At 39.3% G+C, this 20360-nt stretch overlaps 1 protein-coding gene across 3 annotated transcripts in view; it reads left to right on the top strand.

Moving 5' to 3' along the window:
• The window catches only part of LOC117984329 (uridine phosphorylase 1), a 29135-nt gene that overhangs the window by 2753 nt on the left and 6022 nt on the right, over positions 1-20360 (top strand). Inside the window, exons 1-7 of one of the 3 annotated variants that reach the window (XM_069500440.1) lie at positions 802-975; positions 2007-2194; positions 4267-4390; positions 12903-13064; positions 18273-18458; positions 19106-19244; positions 19937-20130. In XM_069500440.1, coding sequence (XP_069356541.1) covers positions 2016-2194; positions 4267-4390; positions 12903-13064; positions 18273-18458; positions 19106-19244; positions 19937-20130 — 984 coding nt within the window. In that variant the 5' untranslated portion in view covers positions 802-975; positions 2007-2015. Of the gene's footprint in view, positions 1-801; positions 976-2006; positions 2195-4266; positions 4391-12902; positions 13065-18272; positions 18459-19105; positions 19245-19936; positions 20131-20360 lie in introns of those variants that run through there. The other 2 variants (XM_034970956.2, XM_034970958.2) reach the window with 2 other exon arrangements.

Genomic DNA, 20360 nt, shown 5'->3' with positions numbered 1-20360 from the left:
GATGGTAGCGGGCTAACCTGGAAGGGGTATGACAGTGTTAGTAAACCCATACCCCTTTAGTTTCTGTACGGCATCGTACCGGAACGCTATATCGCTTGGCGGCACGGCTTTGCCGGGTAACTAGCCACGGGTAGCTTCCCACCAGACTAGACCAGAAATTTAAAAATGATAAAATTTCAAACCCCTGCCAGGAATCGAACCCGGGACCTCCCACTAATAACCTCCCACACCACTTACTACTGCGAGGGAGGTCATCAAAATATGTATTGTAGGCAAGGTGTTTCTTGAATCTCTTCTTTTAGTTCTTAAATTATTGGAACGGAATTGTTTTCATGTTGTACTACGATACTTACGATTACGATAATATTTAATGTGATCCTCATCCTAATTCATATAAATGTGAAGGTGTGGATAGTTGGATGTTTGGATGTTTGTTACTCAATCAAGCATAAACGGCTGAACGGATTTGGATGAAATTTGGAATGGAGATAGATTACACCTTGGATTAACACGCAGGCTACTTTCTATCCCGGAAAATCAAAGAATTCCCGCGGGGTATTCAAAAATGTAAATCCACGCGGACGAAGTCGCGGGCATCAGCTAGTACATAATAATTTGTTCAAATATACACAAAGTAATTGATGGAATTTGGTTACATTTCTTGAAAATGTGATTTAACAGTGACTTATAATATTTTCATGATAAGACTGTCCTAACTTCCCCTGGATGATTGGCCACCTAAGTATTTCATAAAATAATTGATTCATGTTCATACTATGTATATAACAAATGCGTTCGTGTGAGTAAATGTTTGTTTGATTGCTAAGCTGCAAGTTGGCTGGCTCTATTATTCGTTACTGGGAAGCTGGCGTCTCACTACGCTAGTACTGGTATTGTGTGCTCATATTAATATCGATCAGTGGTGTTACGGTATTTATAAATTTTAAAAAAATATTCGTTGCAAGGCATATTAAGGTAAGTTTTTTATTCTTTGATTATTATTATAGATTTAAAATTTTGAAAGTGAGCATTTTTTACGCTAGATGTTTTTGTATAGATGCAGGGACAATTAAATGATAAAATATTAAATAGATAATTAAGTGCCATAGGTCTCTATGTATGTACCTAGATGGATAAATAATTGATAAGTATTAAGTATATCAATCAAATTAATTTATGACAATAAGCCTACTCCTTTCGCAATTGCAATAATTTACGAAACAGCGTCTTAGTAACCTTGATCGAATTGTTTGCCAACAAATCATAAGTTCTTTTGTTTTGTTTAATATAGAGGTACCTACATAATAACATTGACTATCGCCTATCACTTAAATTTTTGACCTTTGATTAAGTTCTTAGTAACTTGGTAGGTTTATTAGGTTTAGAAAGGACATACCTACATCCCATTACGTAATAAATGTTGCTAGTAACTGCGTTAAAGACATACCTAGGTATTTTTAAACAATGTTTAAATAGTAGTTTACGTCAAGTTTGTCATCGATTGATAAGGAGAGTAGGTAATTATTCACCAAAATGAATTCATTCCTTGTTATCGAACAGAGTATCGGAGGTCGGGGGTTCGATCCCGGGCACGCACCTCTAACTTTTCGAAGTTATGTGTGTTTTAATTAATTAAATATCACTTGCTTTACCAGTGAAGGAAAACATCGTGAGGAAACCTGCATGCCTGAGAGTTCTCCATAATGTTCTCAAAGGTGTGTGTCTACCAATCCGCACATGGCCAACGTGGTAGACTATGGCCAAAACCCTTCTCAGTGTGAGAGGAGACCCGTGCTCTTTAGTGAGCCGGCGATGGGTTGATCATGATGATGATGAAAATCTAAGTAGTGAAGAGGGGTGTATGAATTTTTTTTAAGAACCAACCAGACGGTTTATATCATAGAATTATTAAAACTGGTTTATGGAACCTGAAAAGAGCACAATTTTCGGTCCATATTTTCGGTCCAACTTATTTTTTATTCCTTTATCGTCAGGCTTTATTACAGGACTTCACGATGCCTCAAACGAATTCTGCGAATTTAAACGGGCCTTCTGAGCGAGTACAAAAAAATGGATGGCATCCATCAGAGCAACAGAACGGGCATCACCCGCACAGGAAAGTTTTTGATAATGACGACGAATTTCAAGCGAACGGGAACCAAGCTAATGAAATGGCCGAGAGTAGTGTTAGGTTGTTAAGTACACACTTACGTCTTATTTAATTTTTCTGTCGAGTTTTTGGTCATAAATACCTGCTATGCTAGGTCATAAATAAGTACACCCTGTGTCGTTGAAATTTTAAAAATATAAAGTATGTCAAAATTGAAGGTTTCGTATATTACTGTACCTACACAGTACCTACCTAAGTACCTACAGTAGCCGACAGAAAATATTGTACATCGACCTTTAGAAAGAGGTTGCGGCTTCGTAGAGCGTTGTCTCTGTCACATGAGTGATAAACGTCGCATAGGTATGCACCTATGTGACGTTTTGTCGGTCAAAGAGAGGTCTCAGAGACAACGCTCTACGAAACCGCTACCTCTTTCTAAAGGTGCCTGTCCACTAAAGCGGAGCGGAGCGGAGATGTGTATAGTTGACCAACCAGAGTATTGTTAGGTGACGGAATAAAATTATCACGTTATTTACCGACATTCTGATTGGTCTGTTCATCACATCTCCGCTCCGCTCCGCTTCAGTGGACAGGCACCCTTAAGGTTGATGTAAAATATTTCCTGCCGCGTACTGTACATATTTGATTCGGAATAGGCTAGTTGACACTTTTTTTAAGTAGGTCTTAAATGGTTAATATTTGTCCTATTAGATCAAAAAAATTAACACTATATTTTTTTGCGCCCTAAAAACCGTAAAACTTTAATTTAAAAATATATTTTTCTTAGACAGGTGAAAACACTGTCGGCCATGTTTGGCCGATAGATTATCTGTGCTCTGACGTCATGCATTTGTAAACAACAGCATAACCTCCCAAAGTTTAATAAACATGACTTCTATACTAGTTTACATGAAAAATATAGTTATTATCGTTATTGTATCATCCGAAAATGTAAAAACGCATCGATAAAGACCACAGGAAAGTTGTGGATTAGAGTGCCCAGTGAAATAAATATACGTAACACGCGAAGACTTGCTTAAAGGGATCCTATATGACTAACGACTGCAACCCAAATTTATTTTTGCAAAGATCACTTTGTTGTAAGTCTTACTTAATAACTTATTCAATTTATAAAGAGAAAACGATAATTTTTTACGTTTACTATGAGTTTTTAGAAATATATAAAAACAAGCTTATGCTCGTGACTTCGCCTGCGTGGACTTCATAAATTTCAAACCCCCATTTAACCCACTCAGGGGTGGAATTTCAAAAAATCCTTTCCTAGTGGATACCTTCTCTTTACCTACAAAGAACACACCCACCAAATTTCATGTATCTAGGACCAGCTGTTTAGATGTTTAGGCTGTGCTTTGATATAATAAGTAGATAATTTAAAGTCCTGACAAACTTTTACAGACTTTAAATTTTATATATATCGATACTACGTTAGTCCACGCGTGACATAGGGATGACATTTCTTTGTTTACATATTTACATCATGGCTGACAGCGTTTTCTGCGTTTCAAATAAAAATAAAAATTGTATTTTTTTAAATTGGATTTATATATTCATCCTGCGTTTTTAATAATTGTTATTGATATATTTCGTTGTCTTAAGCAAAATACTATAATAAATAATCATTTATTGGACGAAATTAGATATGAGTCAAGTAGCCTATTGGAAACGCTGTCGCAAGAGTAGGCGCAGACAAACAAAAATTTAAAAAAAACTGTTTTAGACTCTATGATCTATATAGTAAAATTAATAATGCTTCCCCCGATTGAAGTTTTCAAAATTCGTAACAAAATAATATAATATTCCATATACCAGATAAGAATTATCCAGTTTCAGTTTTGTTATAGGTAAGTAGGTACATACTACTTAGATTAAGGGAAAAACTGCTTAAAATTTTGTGGTTTCATATTCCCTGAAGGAAAAGATTTATTTATAGGTATTTTGGATTGCTATAAGAACAACATATTATATGAATCATCACTTACCACCAAGTGAGATTGCAGTCAAGGGCTAGCTAAACTTGTATCTGAATAAAGAAAAACAGAGCTGTAAGAGTTTAAAGAAGGAAATCTCTTTGTGCTTACGAGAGGATTTTCTCTTATATTATCTACAATAATTGCAAATTTTACGTATTTTCGTAGATATCCCGATGGCACGGTGCGACTCCGTAACCCGAACATCGAACTTATGGACCAAGACATCCTTTACCATTTGGCACTGGGCAGCGGGTCTCATGATCTTGTCGAAATGTTTGGTGATGTTAAGGTATGTCCATAATAATAATACTATAAAGAGGATACTCAACCTATTTTAATAATTCTTTCATTATTAGAGAGCTCTAGAATTCAGAAGTAACATAGGCATAAATTCCACCCGAGCGTAGCTGGGTGGATCAGCTAAAATATATTTTATACAACGTTAGTTTTAGTATAAGCAACAGACATACAGACAGACAGACAGACAGACAGACAACAAAGTGATCCTATAAGGGTTCCGTTTTTCCTTTTGAGGTACGGAACCCTAAAAATCGAAACACGTGTCAAATATTTTTTCATAAAGAAAGGTAGGTATATATACGAAATTTCAAGAACATATTTTGAATAAAAATTAACGAAGTTATAAGCTTGTTGTGTTGAGTCGTTGTCCTCGTGTTACGCAGGCGAAGCCAGCGGCTGATACATAGTGAGCCAGCGCAACATGCATTCCCATTCCCACGTACGAATACGACCCGTATAGCTGACGCGGCGTCATACCAGAACCCGCGCGATGTGGGAATCGTAATATTAAGTTAGAATATTCTCATCCTTAGAGATAAGCACTAGTTTTTAGTCTTTTCATTTAAATGTAACTTTGAATATAATTATTATAAGGATATTATCGCCGACTAGTTTTCTTCCATCCACCTCCTGCGAGCCTAAACATTACTGGCGCAGTGACGGGGTAGGATAAGCTGTACCTGTAGCTGTATCGGACAACTGTGACGGAGAACAACTTATCCTGAGAACCTACTATTCGGAGGCCGCAGTGTAGTGGAGAATCTAAACTTCGATTCGTGGAAAGAAATAGAATGGCGATGCGGTAAGTACTTGAATCGTTCAAGTTCCTTTTGCCTATCCTTTTCCGACTAACAAGAAAAAGAGGTATTGTGTTTAATTTTTTTTTTAATAGATTTTTTTTAAATCGTACTTTTATTGAATCCTCATTTATATATCGTCCTTATTCCTAAAATTTTATAATCTAGGTTTATACAAAATCTATAGACCTATTTAATATAATTTTACGTGAACTTTAGGGAAGTAATTTTTTTATTGAGTGGTTTTTTATAAAAGTTTTTGAGTGTCTTTTTTGTGTGTGTTAGTTTAATTTTTATTCGTCAAGATTTTTCATCCAAGGTCAGGACGTAGTTTCGTAGGTTCGGTTAATAGGTCAAGAGCCGTAGACGAATCTAGGAACTTAGTAGACATGGCATCAAACGATTTAGATACTATCTATAAATCTATTAGATTTTTACCCGAATTTGACGGAAATCCTCATGTGTTAACACGGTTTATAAATTTGTGTGACCAATTAGTGATTGCCCATTTTGACATTAGTCCGGGACATGAGTTACAAAATTCGGCATTAATTAGTGGAATATTAAATAAAGTGACAGGTTCCGCGGCTAGGTTAATTAATGCAAACGGTATCCCAGATAGTTGGAATGGCATACGAAATGCCCTTATTAATAATTTCGCAGACCATCGCGATGAGACCGCTTTATACAATGATTTGTCTCTACAGACACAAGGCTCTAGCACCCCGCAAGAATTTTACGAAAAGTGCCAAAACCTGTTTAGCACAATTATGACCTACATTTCCCTACATGAATCCGTACCTACCACAATAGAGGCTAAACGGCAACTTTACCAAAAGTTAACCTTGCAGTGTTATTTACGTGGTCTAAAAGACCCGCTAGGCTCAAGGATACGGTGCATGCGGCCAGTGTCAATGGAAAAAGCCCTCGAATTTGTACAAGAGGAACTTAACACCCTATATATACAACAACGAAATGAAGGCGGGTTTTCTCAGAAAATTTTTGGACATAAATTTTCCGTATCAAATTACACAGGTCCTTCAAGGTCACAAGGTTTCGCTATGCCTGGGCCATCTTGGCAGCAGCCTATACATTTTAGACCACCTCAGAGTCAGCAACCTATGCATTTTAGACCTGGTTGGAAACCTAACCCTCAAATGCATCCGCGTGGTCCTAATCGTACCCAATTAATGTTTCGCGCTCCTCCACCGAATTATAACCCGAAGAGCAACGTTTTCAAATTTCCAAATCGACACCAATCGCCTAACAATTCTAATTTCCCACGTCCCATGAGCGGTGTGAGTCATTTCACCCCTAGACATTTACCACCATCGGGACATGATTGGCGTAAATTTGGTAATCCACCACCAACTAACTATATGAAATCACGCGACGTCAATTTTAATGAACTTAACTATGACTATGATTATGATTATGACTATGACTACGATTATGACTATGACAATTACGAACAATTTACGGATGAATGCTATAATTACTATGAGGAAAGCTCCTCGAACGTTGAACCAAGTCCAATAACAGAAGAAGTTGATCAGAAACAGGAAGTCAGTTCTAAGAAAGAAAATTTTCAGATAGTCAGCGAATCCGAAAAACCAGGATAGATGTAAATTTTTATGTCCAGCGGCAACTTGGTTATGTACAGATTAGTAATCCACCTCTCAGATTTCTTATCGATACCGGGGCGAATCAATCTTTTATCAGTCCTAAAGCAGTACAAATGTATTTTAGTAATATGCCACTTAACTATGAACCCTTTGAAGTAACCAACGTGCACGCAACAACTAAAAATGACTATTCCATTACATTACCTTGGTTTTCCGAATTTAACGAAGATGGTGATATTACTTTTTACGTATATAATTTTCACGAATACTTTGACGGTCTTTTAGGCCTAGATTTACTTGAAAAATTGGAGTCCACTATTAATCTTAAAGACAGAAAATTAGTAACGCGTAACGCTGAGATTCCAATAAAAATGTATGATTCGCGTAACGTTAATTTGTTCGAAGAAATTATTCCTGCTCATTCTTCAAAGCTATTTGCATTGCCTATTAATTCGCAGGACGGTGATGTCTTGATTCCATCTCAAACTATATGCAACTGTATTATTTCCGATTGTATAACACGCGTTAAAAATAAGAAAGGATATGTTGAAATTACTAATGATTCCCCGAATGATATAGTTTTTTCCATAGACAAACCCATATCAGCAGAACTTTATAATTTTGAATGTGAGCAAACCAATGTTTCTTCGAATCGTGCTAAAGAAGTTTTTTCTCGTCTTCGCACTGGACATTTAAATCCAGAAGAAGCAGCTAATTTGAAAGCACTGTGTGCAAAGTATGCCGACGTGTTCTATCTTGAAGGTGAACCTTTAACGTTCAATAATAAGATTAAACATAAAATTAAGACCAGCGATGAAATTCCTGTACATACAAAAAGTTACAGATATCCTTATGTCCACCGACAAGAAATTAGAGATCAAATCAGTAAAATGCTTGAACAAAATATTATAAGACCTTCTGACTCCGCCTGGAGCTCTCCTATTTGGGTGGTTCCCAAAAAGGCAGATGCTTCTGGTCGTCGTAAATGGCGTCTTGTCGTGGACTTCAGAAAAGTAAACGAGAAAACGATTGATGATAAGTACCCTATTCCCTACATCACCGATGTTCTAGACAAATTAGGGAAGTGTCATTACTTCACTACCCTAGATTTAGCTAGTGGCTTTTACCAGGTTGAAATGGACCCCGCTGATATTCAAAAGACTGCATTTAATGTAGAGAATGGGCACTATGAGTTTTTAAGGATGCCCATGGGGTTGAAAAATGCTCCATCGACTTTTCAGCGAGTCATGGATAATGTTCTCAAAGATCTACAGAACAAAGTGTGTCTAGTATATCTTGATGACATAATTTGCTTTAGCACAAGTCTTCAAGAGCACATAGTTAATTTGGAAAAGATATTTCAGAGATTGCGTGAGTCAAACTTCAAGATACAGATGGATAAGTCTGAATTCTTGAAGTTAGAAACCGAATTTTTAGGTCACATAATTTCTAAAGATGGTGTAAAACCAAACCCCAATAAAATAGCAGCCATAAGTAAATATCCGTTACCAAAGACTACGACACAGATCAAACGTTTTCTCGGATTGCTAGGATATTACAGAAAATTCATCCCTGATTTTGCACGTCTAACAAAGCCCCTTACTCAATGCCTGAAGAAAAATTCTAAAATAATAATCGATGATGAATACATAAGGTGTTTCGAGCACTGTAAGCAACTGCTTACCAATGATCCCATTTTACAGTATCCGGATTTTACTAAAGAATTTTTGCTAACAACTGATGCTTCTAATGTCGCAGTAGGTGCCGTTTTATCACAGGGCCCAGTAGGGTCTGATAAACCGATAGCATATGCATCTAGAACTCTTAATTCTAGCGAATTGAACTATAGTACGATAGAAAAAGAACTCTTAGCAATCGTCTGGGCCACCAAGTATTTCAGGCCTTACCTTTTTGGACGTAAATTTAAAATTATTACAGATCATAAGCCCCTGCAGTGGGTAATGAGTCTTAAGGAACCTAATTCGAGACTTACAAGATGGCGTTTAAAACTCAGCGAGTTCGATTTTACGGTGATGTATAAGCAAGGAAAGTCTAATACCAACGCGGACGCGTTATCGCGCATTGAAGTTCATGTGGAAGAGCTAAGTTCGATTGCTGTGAATCTATCGGACGGAGCTCCCTCTTTAGATGACTCTGGAACTCTCTCAGCTCCGGAGCCTGAAGATGGTTCTAGAACAGCAACTGTCCATACTGATGACGAAAGCCCCATCTTGGAAATCCCGATTTCAGAACATCCGTTGAATAAATTTACTAGGCAAATCGTTTTTAACGTTGTAGGTGATATTAAAACCAAACCAGTCACTACAAACCCCTATGAAAACCATAAGCGTACGACTGTTCAATTATCTGAGTCTAATTTAGAAGAAGATGTCATCAATGCTATTAAAGAATTTGTTCAACCTAAAATTAAAACTGGTTTATTAATCAATCCACCATTGGCTATGTATAAGATAATTCCAATAATACAGAAAACCTTTAAAAATTCGTCAATGATACTCAATTTAGCTAAAACAGAAGTAGAAAATGTTCGAGAATATTTAAGGCAGCAACAAATTATAGATAAGTACCATGATGGCAAGACAAACCACCGCGGTATCAATGAATGCTTTCTTGCTTTATCTCGAAAATTTTACTGGCCTAAAATGCGAGAGCATATTTCAAAATTTATCAACGACTGTGCAGTATGCGGACAGGCTAAGTATGACCGTAATCCAATCCGACAGCAATTTCAAGTAGTTCCACCACCCAGTGAACCTTTTGAGCTTGTGCACTTAGACCTCTTAAGTGTAGAAAGCTGTAAGTTTCTGACAATAGTCGACTCTTTCTCCAAATATGCTCAAGCATATTTCTTAGGAGACAGCACGGCAGTCAGTGTAGTTCAAGCATTACTTAAATTTAGTACGCATCATGGAAATCCTTTAACTGTAGTTACTGACAACGGTCCGGAATTTAACAATCAACTTATATCTGAGTTCTTCAAACTTCATAAAATCCAGCATCATAAGGTCGCACCACATACTCCTAACGAAAATGGTATCGTTGAAAGATTTCACTTAACACTCTTAGAACACCTTCGTATCTTTAGAATCAGTCAAAAGGATGAATCAGTAAGGAACCTGATACCTTATGCTCTTCTAGCCTACAATAGCAGTATTCATAGTTTCACAAAATGCAGACCAATCGAAATAGTAACTGGACATTTTGACCCACGCGACCCACTCGACATAGACCTCACGACACATGTCTTACAGCAGTACATACAGGATAAAAATAGAATGAAAATTACATATAACCTTATCCACGAATCCTGTAGTAGTCTACGCAGAGATTTAACTAATAGTCGTAATAGAACTAGAGAGCCCGAAGCAAATTATTCCCCAGAACAACAAGTTTTTGTTAGAAACCCTGTTGCCTCTCGTCAAAAGGCAGCTCCCCGCTATACTCAGGATGTAGTTGTGGCAAATCTCCCAATCCACATCTACACTAGAAGAAAACGAGGCCCAATCGCGAAGTCAAGACTAAAGAGAGTTCCTAACTCTGCCCAATTGTTGCAGGATCCTCCTTATAATCAATCTACTTCTGCAGCCAGTGGTAATGATCCAACATGATAGAGTTAGGATATTATAGTGTTAGGATATTATAGTGTTAGGTTAGTATTATGTAAGAAATGATATCGTTTTGTTTTTCATAGTTTAAAAATTTCCTGTTAGTTTAACCTAAGTATATTATGTATTAATTTCCCATTACCACATACGCATCATGATATCCTTGTCACTTATTATCCATTCCTTGCTTGAACGAATACAGGTACATAGAGGCTGAATGCCCGAAGACCAGCAAAGGTTATCTATATTATAATATGCCGATATACGAAGCTTATAGATTTACACTTACCCAGAATAGAAGAAGACATAGCCATCCAAGTTATAGTTTTACCTAAAGAAGAATCCTTTGACTCAAGACCATCTCCACGTTATGAATAATTGAAGTCCACAAAACTGGATCACCTACATGATGCAAGTGCAAAGGTTTCATCTCAAACGCCTATCACTCTACCTCCAAGTACGGACCATGGAGTTATTTATCACACAATCATTACCATTCGCCATATTAATTGGAACCTGCAGACTGAATATGATCATTACAGTTTATCAGAAAATACATCGCACGAAGACCTTGCAGTTAAGAAACATAACCAAAATTCTGAGTTCTTCATCCGATGACCTTTCGGCGCAATTCACAGCCAAGGTGTTCCATATGCGCCGATCTGATGGGGGAGGTGTTACGCAGGCGAAGCCAGCGGCTGATACATAGTGAGCCAGCGCAACATGCATTCCCATTCCCACGTACGAATACGACCCGTATAGCTGACGCGGCGTCATACCAGAACCCGCGCGATGTGGGAATCGTAATATTAAGTTAGAATATTCTCATCCTTAGAGATAAGCACTAGTTTTTAGTCTTTTCATTTAAATGTAACTTTGAATATAATTATTATAAGGATATTATCGCCGACTAGTTTTCTTCCATCCACCTCCTGCGAGCCTAAACATTACTCTCGCAAAAACATTACCAGCCCAAGCGAACAGGACGGTTGGCGGCGATCGTGTGCGCTGCCGCTTGGCGCTTGCGCGGCTCGAATCAGCTGGTGCATGCGGCCATTCAACTAGGTGGCCAAACTTGCAGGATTTTTTATTAGGAATAGGAAGTATTTTTTGTGCAAAATATAACACGGTGTTAAAATGATTGCAATTGATTCTGTTATCGATTCTGAACAAACTACTTTCAGGTTTTGCTTATACTAAAACTAGCGTTGTAGGTATAAACTATAAAGCTAGCAGAATCGCCTCGGTTTCGTCACTGCCGAAAACGTATCCGTGCATCTATATTTATTGAGATTAGCTGTTCCAGACTGACGTAGCGGACCGACTAATTCTATTTTCCATGTAAAGTTACGGTCAAGGACAGTTATCTGATTGTCGTAGTAAGTTCGTATTATTTATTGTTTAAGTGTTACGTATTGTTATTGATCGTATAATATCATGTGATGCCGAGTTAGGTCAGACGTGGTCCCCTCGTAACAAATGTATATAATTATATTATTGCAATCACTTGGGTAGTGTAGGTACCTAATACCTATATAATACTAGATGAAGATCGCGACTTCGTCTGCGTTTGAAAAATCCCGTGGGAACTCCAATTTTCCTTGATAAAAGTATGTCCTTCCCCGGGGTGTAATCTAACTCTGTACCAACGGAAGGGCTATGAAAAGCTAGCAGGCAAACAGACGCACTTTCGCATTTATAATATTCAAGCATTCAGTATGATGATTTTATTTATTTACTTATACTTACTAATATTATAAAGAGGTAAAGTTTGTAAGTTTGTTTGTAGAGGGTTCTCTGGAACTTCTGAACCGATTTTAAAAGTTATTTCACCAGTAGAAAGCTACATTATTCCTGAGTAATATAGGCTATATTTTATTTCAAAAAATTATAGAATAATTATAATAAGCTACCTGTGCGAAGCCAGGGCGGGTCGCTAGTAATGTATTAAGAGAACAATCTGATGCTTAAAAATGTTTTGCGTGCCATAGAACAATAATTTTCAGCCATGATTGGCACCTTAGAGCTGCGATAAATCGATACTCTATCAGGTGTACCTGGCATCCGTTTACTAATATACACACTTACTTATGGAGTTCTAATGTAATACGTATCATTTCCTCGTATGATACTTAAATAGGTAGGTAGGTAGCTAGGTTGCTTATTTTAAAATCATTATGAGGTTTCTTAGATTGTTTTTACAAAAAACTATCGTTTAAGAAATACTGACCGGCTACGCAGTGAAAAAAGGAGGAAACAAAAAACTAAATTAAATTTTATAAGTTTTACTCAATTAAGTAGATTACGACAAATATAGTAATGTAAATAAGTGTCATTTACCTTAGTAAGTTTTTTGTCAATTAACTACGTAAGCTACTTACGTGAGTAAAACTTACAGATGTAATCGCGGCCTTATGCTAAGCATTTTGTTTCAGTTTATTTAATTTTTTCAGTTCGTCTGTATGGGCGGCACACCAAAGCGCATGGAGCAGTTCGCGTACACCATAATGGCAGAGATAGGGCACAAGCTGCCCTGCGGCACCACGCTGCAAGACATCAGTCAGTTCTCTTACCGCTACTCCATGTATAAAGTCGGCCCCGTTCTGTGTATCAGTGTGAGTATTTGTGTATCACATCATTATGGTCATCATCATTATCGTCATCTACTTATTAGATGTACTACTTACTAGACCACGGCGGGACGTATCACGTAGGCGATTTCCACACCCCACGGTCTTGAATCCAGCGGTTCCCAGTGACTCGTTTGATTTGATGTCGTCTGCAGTCTGTCGATCTAGCGACCATTCTAGCATTTTTGGAGTATTGGGACACTAACGTCTATTGATTTTTGAAACAATGTACCCTGTCCATTGCCACTTCAGCTTCGCAACCCGTAGAGCTATGTCGGTCACTCTGTCTGCGGTTCTCCTATGGATCTCCTCATTTCTAACTTGATTTCGTAGAGAGACACTCGAAGCATAGCTCTCTCCATCACCCGCTGAGTGACTCAGAGCTTTGTTAGTGACTACGTCTGGGATCCATAGGTGTCGTCACAACGAAGATTTTGGTAATAAATGTCTTTGGTTATATTAGTAACGTTTCGTTGTCATAAGTAAGAGTTTAATGGAGTAGCAAAAAACTGAAGGAAAGCTGATGAAACTTTACTGTTATTGTACCATTTTGATCAAAATCACGAATTCGGATTCAATTTTGGAACTATTTTAGGTCGTTTTGTTTGAAACCGAACCACTCGAACCATGAAGTCTCTAAGTATTCAATTTCAGCACAGTTTTAGGCCATTTGGGTTAGAAATGAGCAGATTTGTATTCAATGGGCCAAAAGGTCAATATTAAAGAAAAAAGAATATAATATATTGATTAGAAGTGTAGGTAGTTACACCGTTTTGTACGCCAGTTCCTCTTCCCCATGAAAGATCATGAAAGGACCGCCCCGCACACACGCACAGCCCCCGCGCTAACCTAGTGCGGGCGAGCGCGGGTGACATGCGGGTGTGTGGGGCGTCCCCCGCCTCATACCCTGATTGCCATCTTGACCTGTCGTGGACTATAGGTACCTAGTGACCTTGCTTGAATGCATAAAGTAAATTACCGATACCAATCTACGAGAAAGTAGGTACAATAATATACATTATACTCGGCTTAAGATGAAAGAATTCGATATAGTAGTTTTTCAAACGACCTATTGTTCAATCGTACCTACATCTAGTTTAATCACTTGCGTAGTGCAAATATTCCATTCGCCAATAAAGATGAACTTGTATAACAAGAGCGCAAAAAGCGACGCTTTTCAATTGAGCTAATGAATCAGCTGTCCTTGTTAACGAGGTATTAATATTGAGACGAATCGAATATGCATGTCACCTTTGATTAACCCCAAGAAACTATCATTAATCTGACTACAGTAAATGAAAGAATTGTCTTTTTACGATTCCGTAGTAAACTAGGATCCCTTATAGCTTCGCTCGTCAGTCTGTCTGTCCGTCCGTCCATCTCCGACTTATTTCATATTAAAGGTTCGTACGCACCTGAGCGGCGCGGCGCGGCGCTTCAGTCCGACTGCAGAACGCTTCACCTCAGGCCGCTCGACGGTGCCTACCGCACTACAACTTCAGTACGCGGCAGCTCGCGTCACTTGCGCGTCACTTTTACACCCGTTCGCGTACGAGCAACAACGTCGCAAGATGAGCGACAGTGAAGAGGATTTGATTATTATTTCTTTGTTGTGCAGAAGAAGAACGAATTATCGAAGAGAAAAAACCGGCCAAGTGCGAGTCAGGCTCGCGCAATGAGGGTTCCGTACTACAGTCGTATGATTTCGATAATTCAAAAACTATGATGCATAAAAATAAATAAAAATCTGTTTTAGAATGTACAGGTGAAGACCTTTCATATGATACCCCACTTGGTATAGTCACTCACTTCGAAAGTTGAAAATACTAATTATTAGTTCATGACCACAATTTAATTTTTTTTGTGTGATCTAACCCTAAATTCACGGTTTTCAGATTTTTCCCCAAATGTCAGCTATAAGATCTACCTACCTGCCAAATTTCATGATTCTAGGTCAACGGGAAGTACCCTGTAGGTTTCTTGACAGACAGACGGACAGACAGACAGACAGACAGACAGACAGACAGACAGACAGACAGACAGACAGACAGACAGACAGACAACAAAGTGATCCTATAAGAGTTCCGTTTTTCCTTTTGAGGTACGGAACCCTAAAAAAGAAGAAGAAATGGATTGCTGACATACCAAAGTCACGCTATCAAGAAGGATATCACATTTTGTTTCCTCGCCTTCTTAATGACTCTGTACCATTTCACATTTACTTCAGAATGTCGAAGACAAAATTCTTTATGCTATTGCCTAATAGTTTTTGTGGAAATTACATTAGAAACAATAGGTATACCACACAGGTCGGTAATATAATCCTACAAGAAACCTATGTCCAGCAGTGGACATATCTATCGGTTGATGATGATGATGATGATGATAGTTTTTATGGAAATTATAAAAAAATATTTATGCATATCCATACTTATATTATTATCAACGCAAAAGTGTATTTGTCTGTCTATCTACTAGCTTTTGACGGCTCAACAGCTTAACCGAATTTGATGAAATTTGGTACAAAGTTGAATTACATCCCGGGGAAGGACAGGCTACTTTTTATCCTGGAAAATGAAAGAATTTCCACAGGATTGTTAAAGGCCCATTTATATGAAGTTTGGACCAGAGGTAGCTTGCATTCCGGGAATTGACAGAGGTAGGCAACTTTTTATCCCGGAAAATCAAAGAGTTCACACGGGATTAAAAATCTAAAAAAAAATGCAACTAGATGATGCCTGCGACTTCGTCCGCGTGGATTTAGATTTTTCTATAGGTGAGCACATTTCCGGGAATCACCTACTAGTACCTATATACCTGAGATAGATTATACCCTGTAGGATAAAAGTAGCCTATGTGTACCTACACATAGGCTAGTTTTATCCCGAAAATCAAAAAGTTTCCACGGGATTTTTAAAAAACCTACATCTACGCGAACGAAGTTGCGGGCATCAGCTAGTCCCTTAGGTTCTGTGGAAATTACATTAGAAAAAGCATTTTCGCAAAATGTCTTTGTTTTATGTGCAATAGAATATATAAAATATGCAGGTAAACACAGGTACATATTATATCTAAATACCTATATAAAAGAAAAAGGTGACTGACTGACTGATCTATCAACGCACAGCTCAAACTACTTGACGGATCGGGCTGAAATTTGGCATGCTGGCTAGCTAACTAGCTAATATGACGTAGACATCCGCTAAAAAGGGATTTATGAAAATTCAACCCCTAAGGGGGTAAAATAGGGGTTCGAGATTTGTGTAGTCCACGCGGACGACGTCGCGGGCATAAGCTAGTATAATATAAACACAAGTACAACAATAGGTAGGCATATTTCCGAAACTATTAATTCTACCTAGATGAGTAGGTAGGTATAATATTATGTACATAATATATTATAGTTATTTAATCAGGATTATTTTTACCATTGATGTTTTCTCATAACGCTCGGAGAGACATTTATACATTTAGACACTGGGAAGGGGGGAAGCCGACATCCTAGGGGTTGGGACCTTTGAGGATATACTTCTAAGAGCATGAGGAACACGTCATGTGTCAAAAATTAAACCTACGTTATTTATTTTGAGGTCTATCTTGCCGATTCTTGCCTGTACTTTAAATACCTAACAAGATGCGCGTGTATCTTATTCGAGCGACGTACGCATACTGAAGCGCCGCGCCGCGCCGCTGGGTATGTCGCACTAGCGTCACTGCACTGCGCGTCGCTTCGGTGCGCTTCAAAATATTCTCTCCAGCCGTGCCGCGCGGCAACGCGCGGTGAAGCGCCGCGCCGCGCCGCTCTAGTGCGATATGCGCCATACAAAATGATAGAAATGATATTTTGAAGCTCTGTGCCGCGACGTGAAGCTCACTGAAGCGCCGCGCCGCGCCGCTCAGGTGCGTACGAACCTTAAGTATTATAGTACTAGAAAGCTATAATTTGGTAAGGGTATGTATATATTAATCACGCGGGTATAGTGGTAAAATAAATGAAAAAAACTTTAGGGTAGGTAATAGGTATACTAGGCGACAGGACTTTTTTTTTTTTTTTTTTTTTTTTTTTTTTTTTATATTCATTATAGGTGTACGCTTGACCACAATCACACCTGATGGGAAGTGATGATGTGGCCTAAGATGGGACGCGTTTACCTAGAAGATGCCTATTCACTCTTGTTTAAAGATACCCGGGTTGTAATTGGTAGGAAACCCATATCGCGGAATAGTATTCCAAACCTTAGCCATACGTATGAGGAATGATGACGCAAAACGTCTCGTGCGTGTAGATGGAATGTCGACGACATAAGGATGGAAACTCGCCCGACGTCTTGCGGTTCGGTGGTAAAATGGTGAAGGGGGGACAAGATCGAAAAGTTCCTGAGCACACTCTCCGAAATATATCCTATAAAACACTGATAAGCCGGCGACCTTGCGGCGGTGATCGAGACTTTGTAGTTTCGCCAGTAAAGGGGAGTCTTTGCCTATGAGTCTCCTAGCTCGACGATCAACAGCATCCAGAGCCGCTAGTTGGTACTTAGCGGAGCCATCGAAGAGGTGACTGCAGTACTCCATGCATGACCTGACCTGAGCTTGGTACAAAGTAACCAGTTGGCGCGGCGTGAAGTACTGCTTGACCTTGTTAAGAATGCCAAGTTTTTTTGCGGCAGTCTTGGCTTTGACTTCGATGGACCTTCCGAAGTTGATGTTAGCTGAGATGTCGAGACCTAGGAGATCAATGTGATCAGTGATATTAATGGATATATTCCGGAAAGCAGGAGTCAAAGTAAAAGGACTCCGCTTTGCTGTGAGTAGACACGCCTGCGTTTTGGTAGCGTTAAATTCTACCAAATTGGCATCACCTCAATCTGAAACGTATTTCAGAGTAGAGTTTAACCGCAGTACCATCGCCTCTCTGAGTTCATTGATCTCAGAACTGCTAGCGCGTGGACTGGATATGTATCTCTCCATTACTGTGCTGTCGTCTGCGTACCCAAGGATTCCGGGTCGAGATGGTTATCAGGGAGGGAACACCCTACACACCGCACAGCCCCCACGCTATAGCCCGGTGCGGGATAGCACGGGTGACGAGCGGGTATGCGGAGCGATCCCTCACTTCATACCCCGATTGCCATGTTAACCTGTCGCGTACTATACCTTCCCTACAGATGAATCAATGTTTTTGTATACTTTCAGCACGGTATGGGTATCCCGTCAGTGGGAATCCTCTTGCACGAGGTGATAAAACTGATGTACCATGCAAAGGTACGCGATCCAGTGTTCTTCAGGATCGGCACGTGTGGAGGCATCGGTTACGAGGGCGGCACCGTCATCATTTCCGAAGAGGCAGTCGACGGTGCGCTTCGGAATGTTCTCGAATTGGTAAGGAGTACCAATAAAAGCCCCGCACACCCGCACGTTACCCACGCTCGCCCGCACCGGGTTAGCGCGGTGGCTGTGCGGATGTGCGGGGCGTTCCCTCCCCGATTGCCATTTCGACCTGTCGCGAGCTTATACTAAAGAAGGAGTAATATTAATAGAAGTAGATACTACTAGGAGTGGGCGCAGGTCAGACACAGTTTGATGGTCTTTTCATCTCTAATGTCTTGGTCATATTAGTGGGAGATATTTAGGGAATTTATGATTTCTAAATGGTCTCTGGTCTGGTGGGAAGTTTTGATATATTACCTATCAACCACCAAACTGGCAAAGATTTGTCGGCAAAAAATTTAACGTTCCGGTACGACGCTGCATTGTAATCGATTAGGAGTAGGTGTGTATTTAATTCATAGATAAAACATTAAATGGTTTAATAAAACTGCCATACCTCTTCCGGCTTCCACCGTTAAAACACGTGATATTATTTATTTGTTAACCCACATAACTCTAAAAAATTAGAAGTGCGTGCCCGGAATCGAACCCGGACACTTCGAACAGATGGCCGAAGTCTATACCCCTAGACTATCTTTGATTTTTAATTCTATTCTGGTTCTATTGATATTTTAGTATTTTACTTATTTGTTTTGCAGACGGTTCTCGGTAAGACAATTCAGCGACTTGCAAAGTTGGATAAAAGGCTAGTTCGGGAGTTGAAGGCTCTGTCTGACCCCGAAGATCCCTACGACACTGTGACGGGCAAGACTATGTGCACTTACGACTTCTATGAAGGTAGGTATCATGTAATAATGTCCCCCATATATCATTATAATACATTAATTTTAATTAAGTAGCCTATTTCTTTGATATTGTCAGCATTCATACCCCGATTGCTATCTCAACCTGTCGCGTACTATATTATTGTTTTTGTTACAACACAGCTACCTAGGTAAGTACGTATCAGCTCCTAGAATTTGCTTAACAAAGACCTGTATGAAAGTAAGTAGTTCACACTGAGAAGCGCACGTAGAACTCGCGCTCCTGTAGTTGCGCGCCGCTGCCGCCACAAGTTGTAGTGAGACTTGCTTTATCCAGTACGGAAAACCTGACATCAATCATTATTACAATCTCAATTATTGTGATTGGCTAAAATTGCATTCTCTGTGCAGTAATGCATTTCTGCCAATATTGAGGGAGTGTCTTCCGATCAGAGATAATTATGTTCGTCTTGTTGGGCTTATGAGTTTTTACTTAACTAAGCCCAAAGGAGGGTTATGTGTTTGACCTGTATGTATGTCTGTTCTATGTCCACTTGTGGCTCTAAACGGCTCAACCGATTATCACACGCCACATTCTTGCGCCGCGCCGCCTGAATCCAGCTGCTCCCTGCGACTCGCTTGATATCGTCAGCTGTTTGTCTGGTGTCAGTATGTACCTTTCTACTTATCCGGTTTAAAAGCAGTTGTACCTATTTAAAATTCCAGGCCAAGGACGTCTCGACGGTGCTTTCTGTGACTTCACAGAACCCGACAAAATGGAGTACTTGGAGAGCATCCACAAGGCTGGGGTCGTGAATATCGAGATGGAGTCGCTGGCGTTTGCTGCACTGACGCACCACGCCGGCATTAAGGCAGCTGTTGTTTGCGTCACGCTGTTAGACAGGCTTAAAGGCGACCAGGTACTTACCTACTGTAGGGAGCTGCTGACGCTAGCAGTTCGTCACACGGGGCATATTTTGTAGAACTAGCGTGAGCAGTTTAGTTGCTCCCTGCCCGCCGAAGTAACTAGTCCTTTGCTATTTAGTTTGTTCACAGTATTAATTGTATTTTATGTTGTAACATTGTAACTTTAATAAATCCGTAATTAATTGGTGTGAACTTTGTGTTATTGAACCCGATAGACCGAACA

Source organism: Maniola hyperantus, chromosome 8 (genome assembly GCF_902806685.2).
Source record: "Maniola hyperantus chromosome 8, iAphHyp1.2, whole genome shotgun sequence".
In the NCBI taxonomy this organism is placed as follows: Eukaryota; Metazoa; Arthropoda; class Insecta; order Lepidoptera; family Nymphalidae; genus Maniola; species Maniola hyperantus.
Note: the sequence above shows the minus strand (reverse complement) of the source record. Positions and strands in the feature narration are given on the sequence as shown.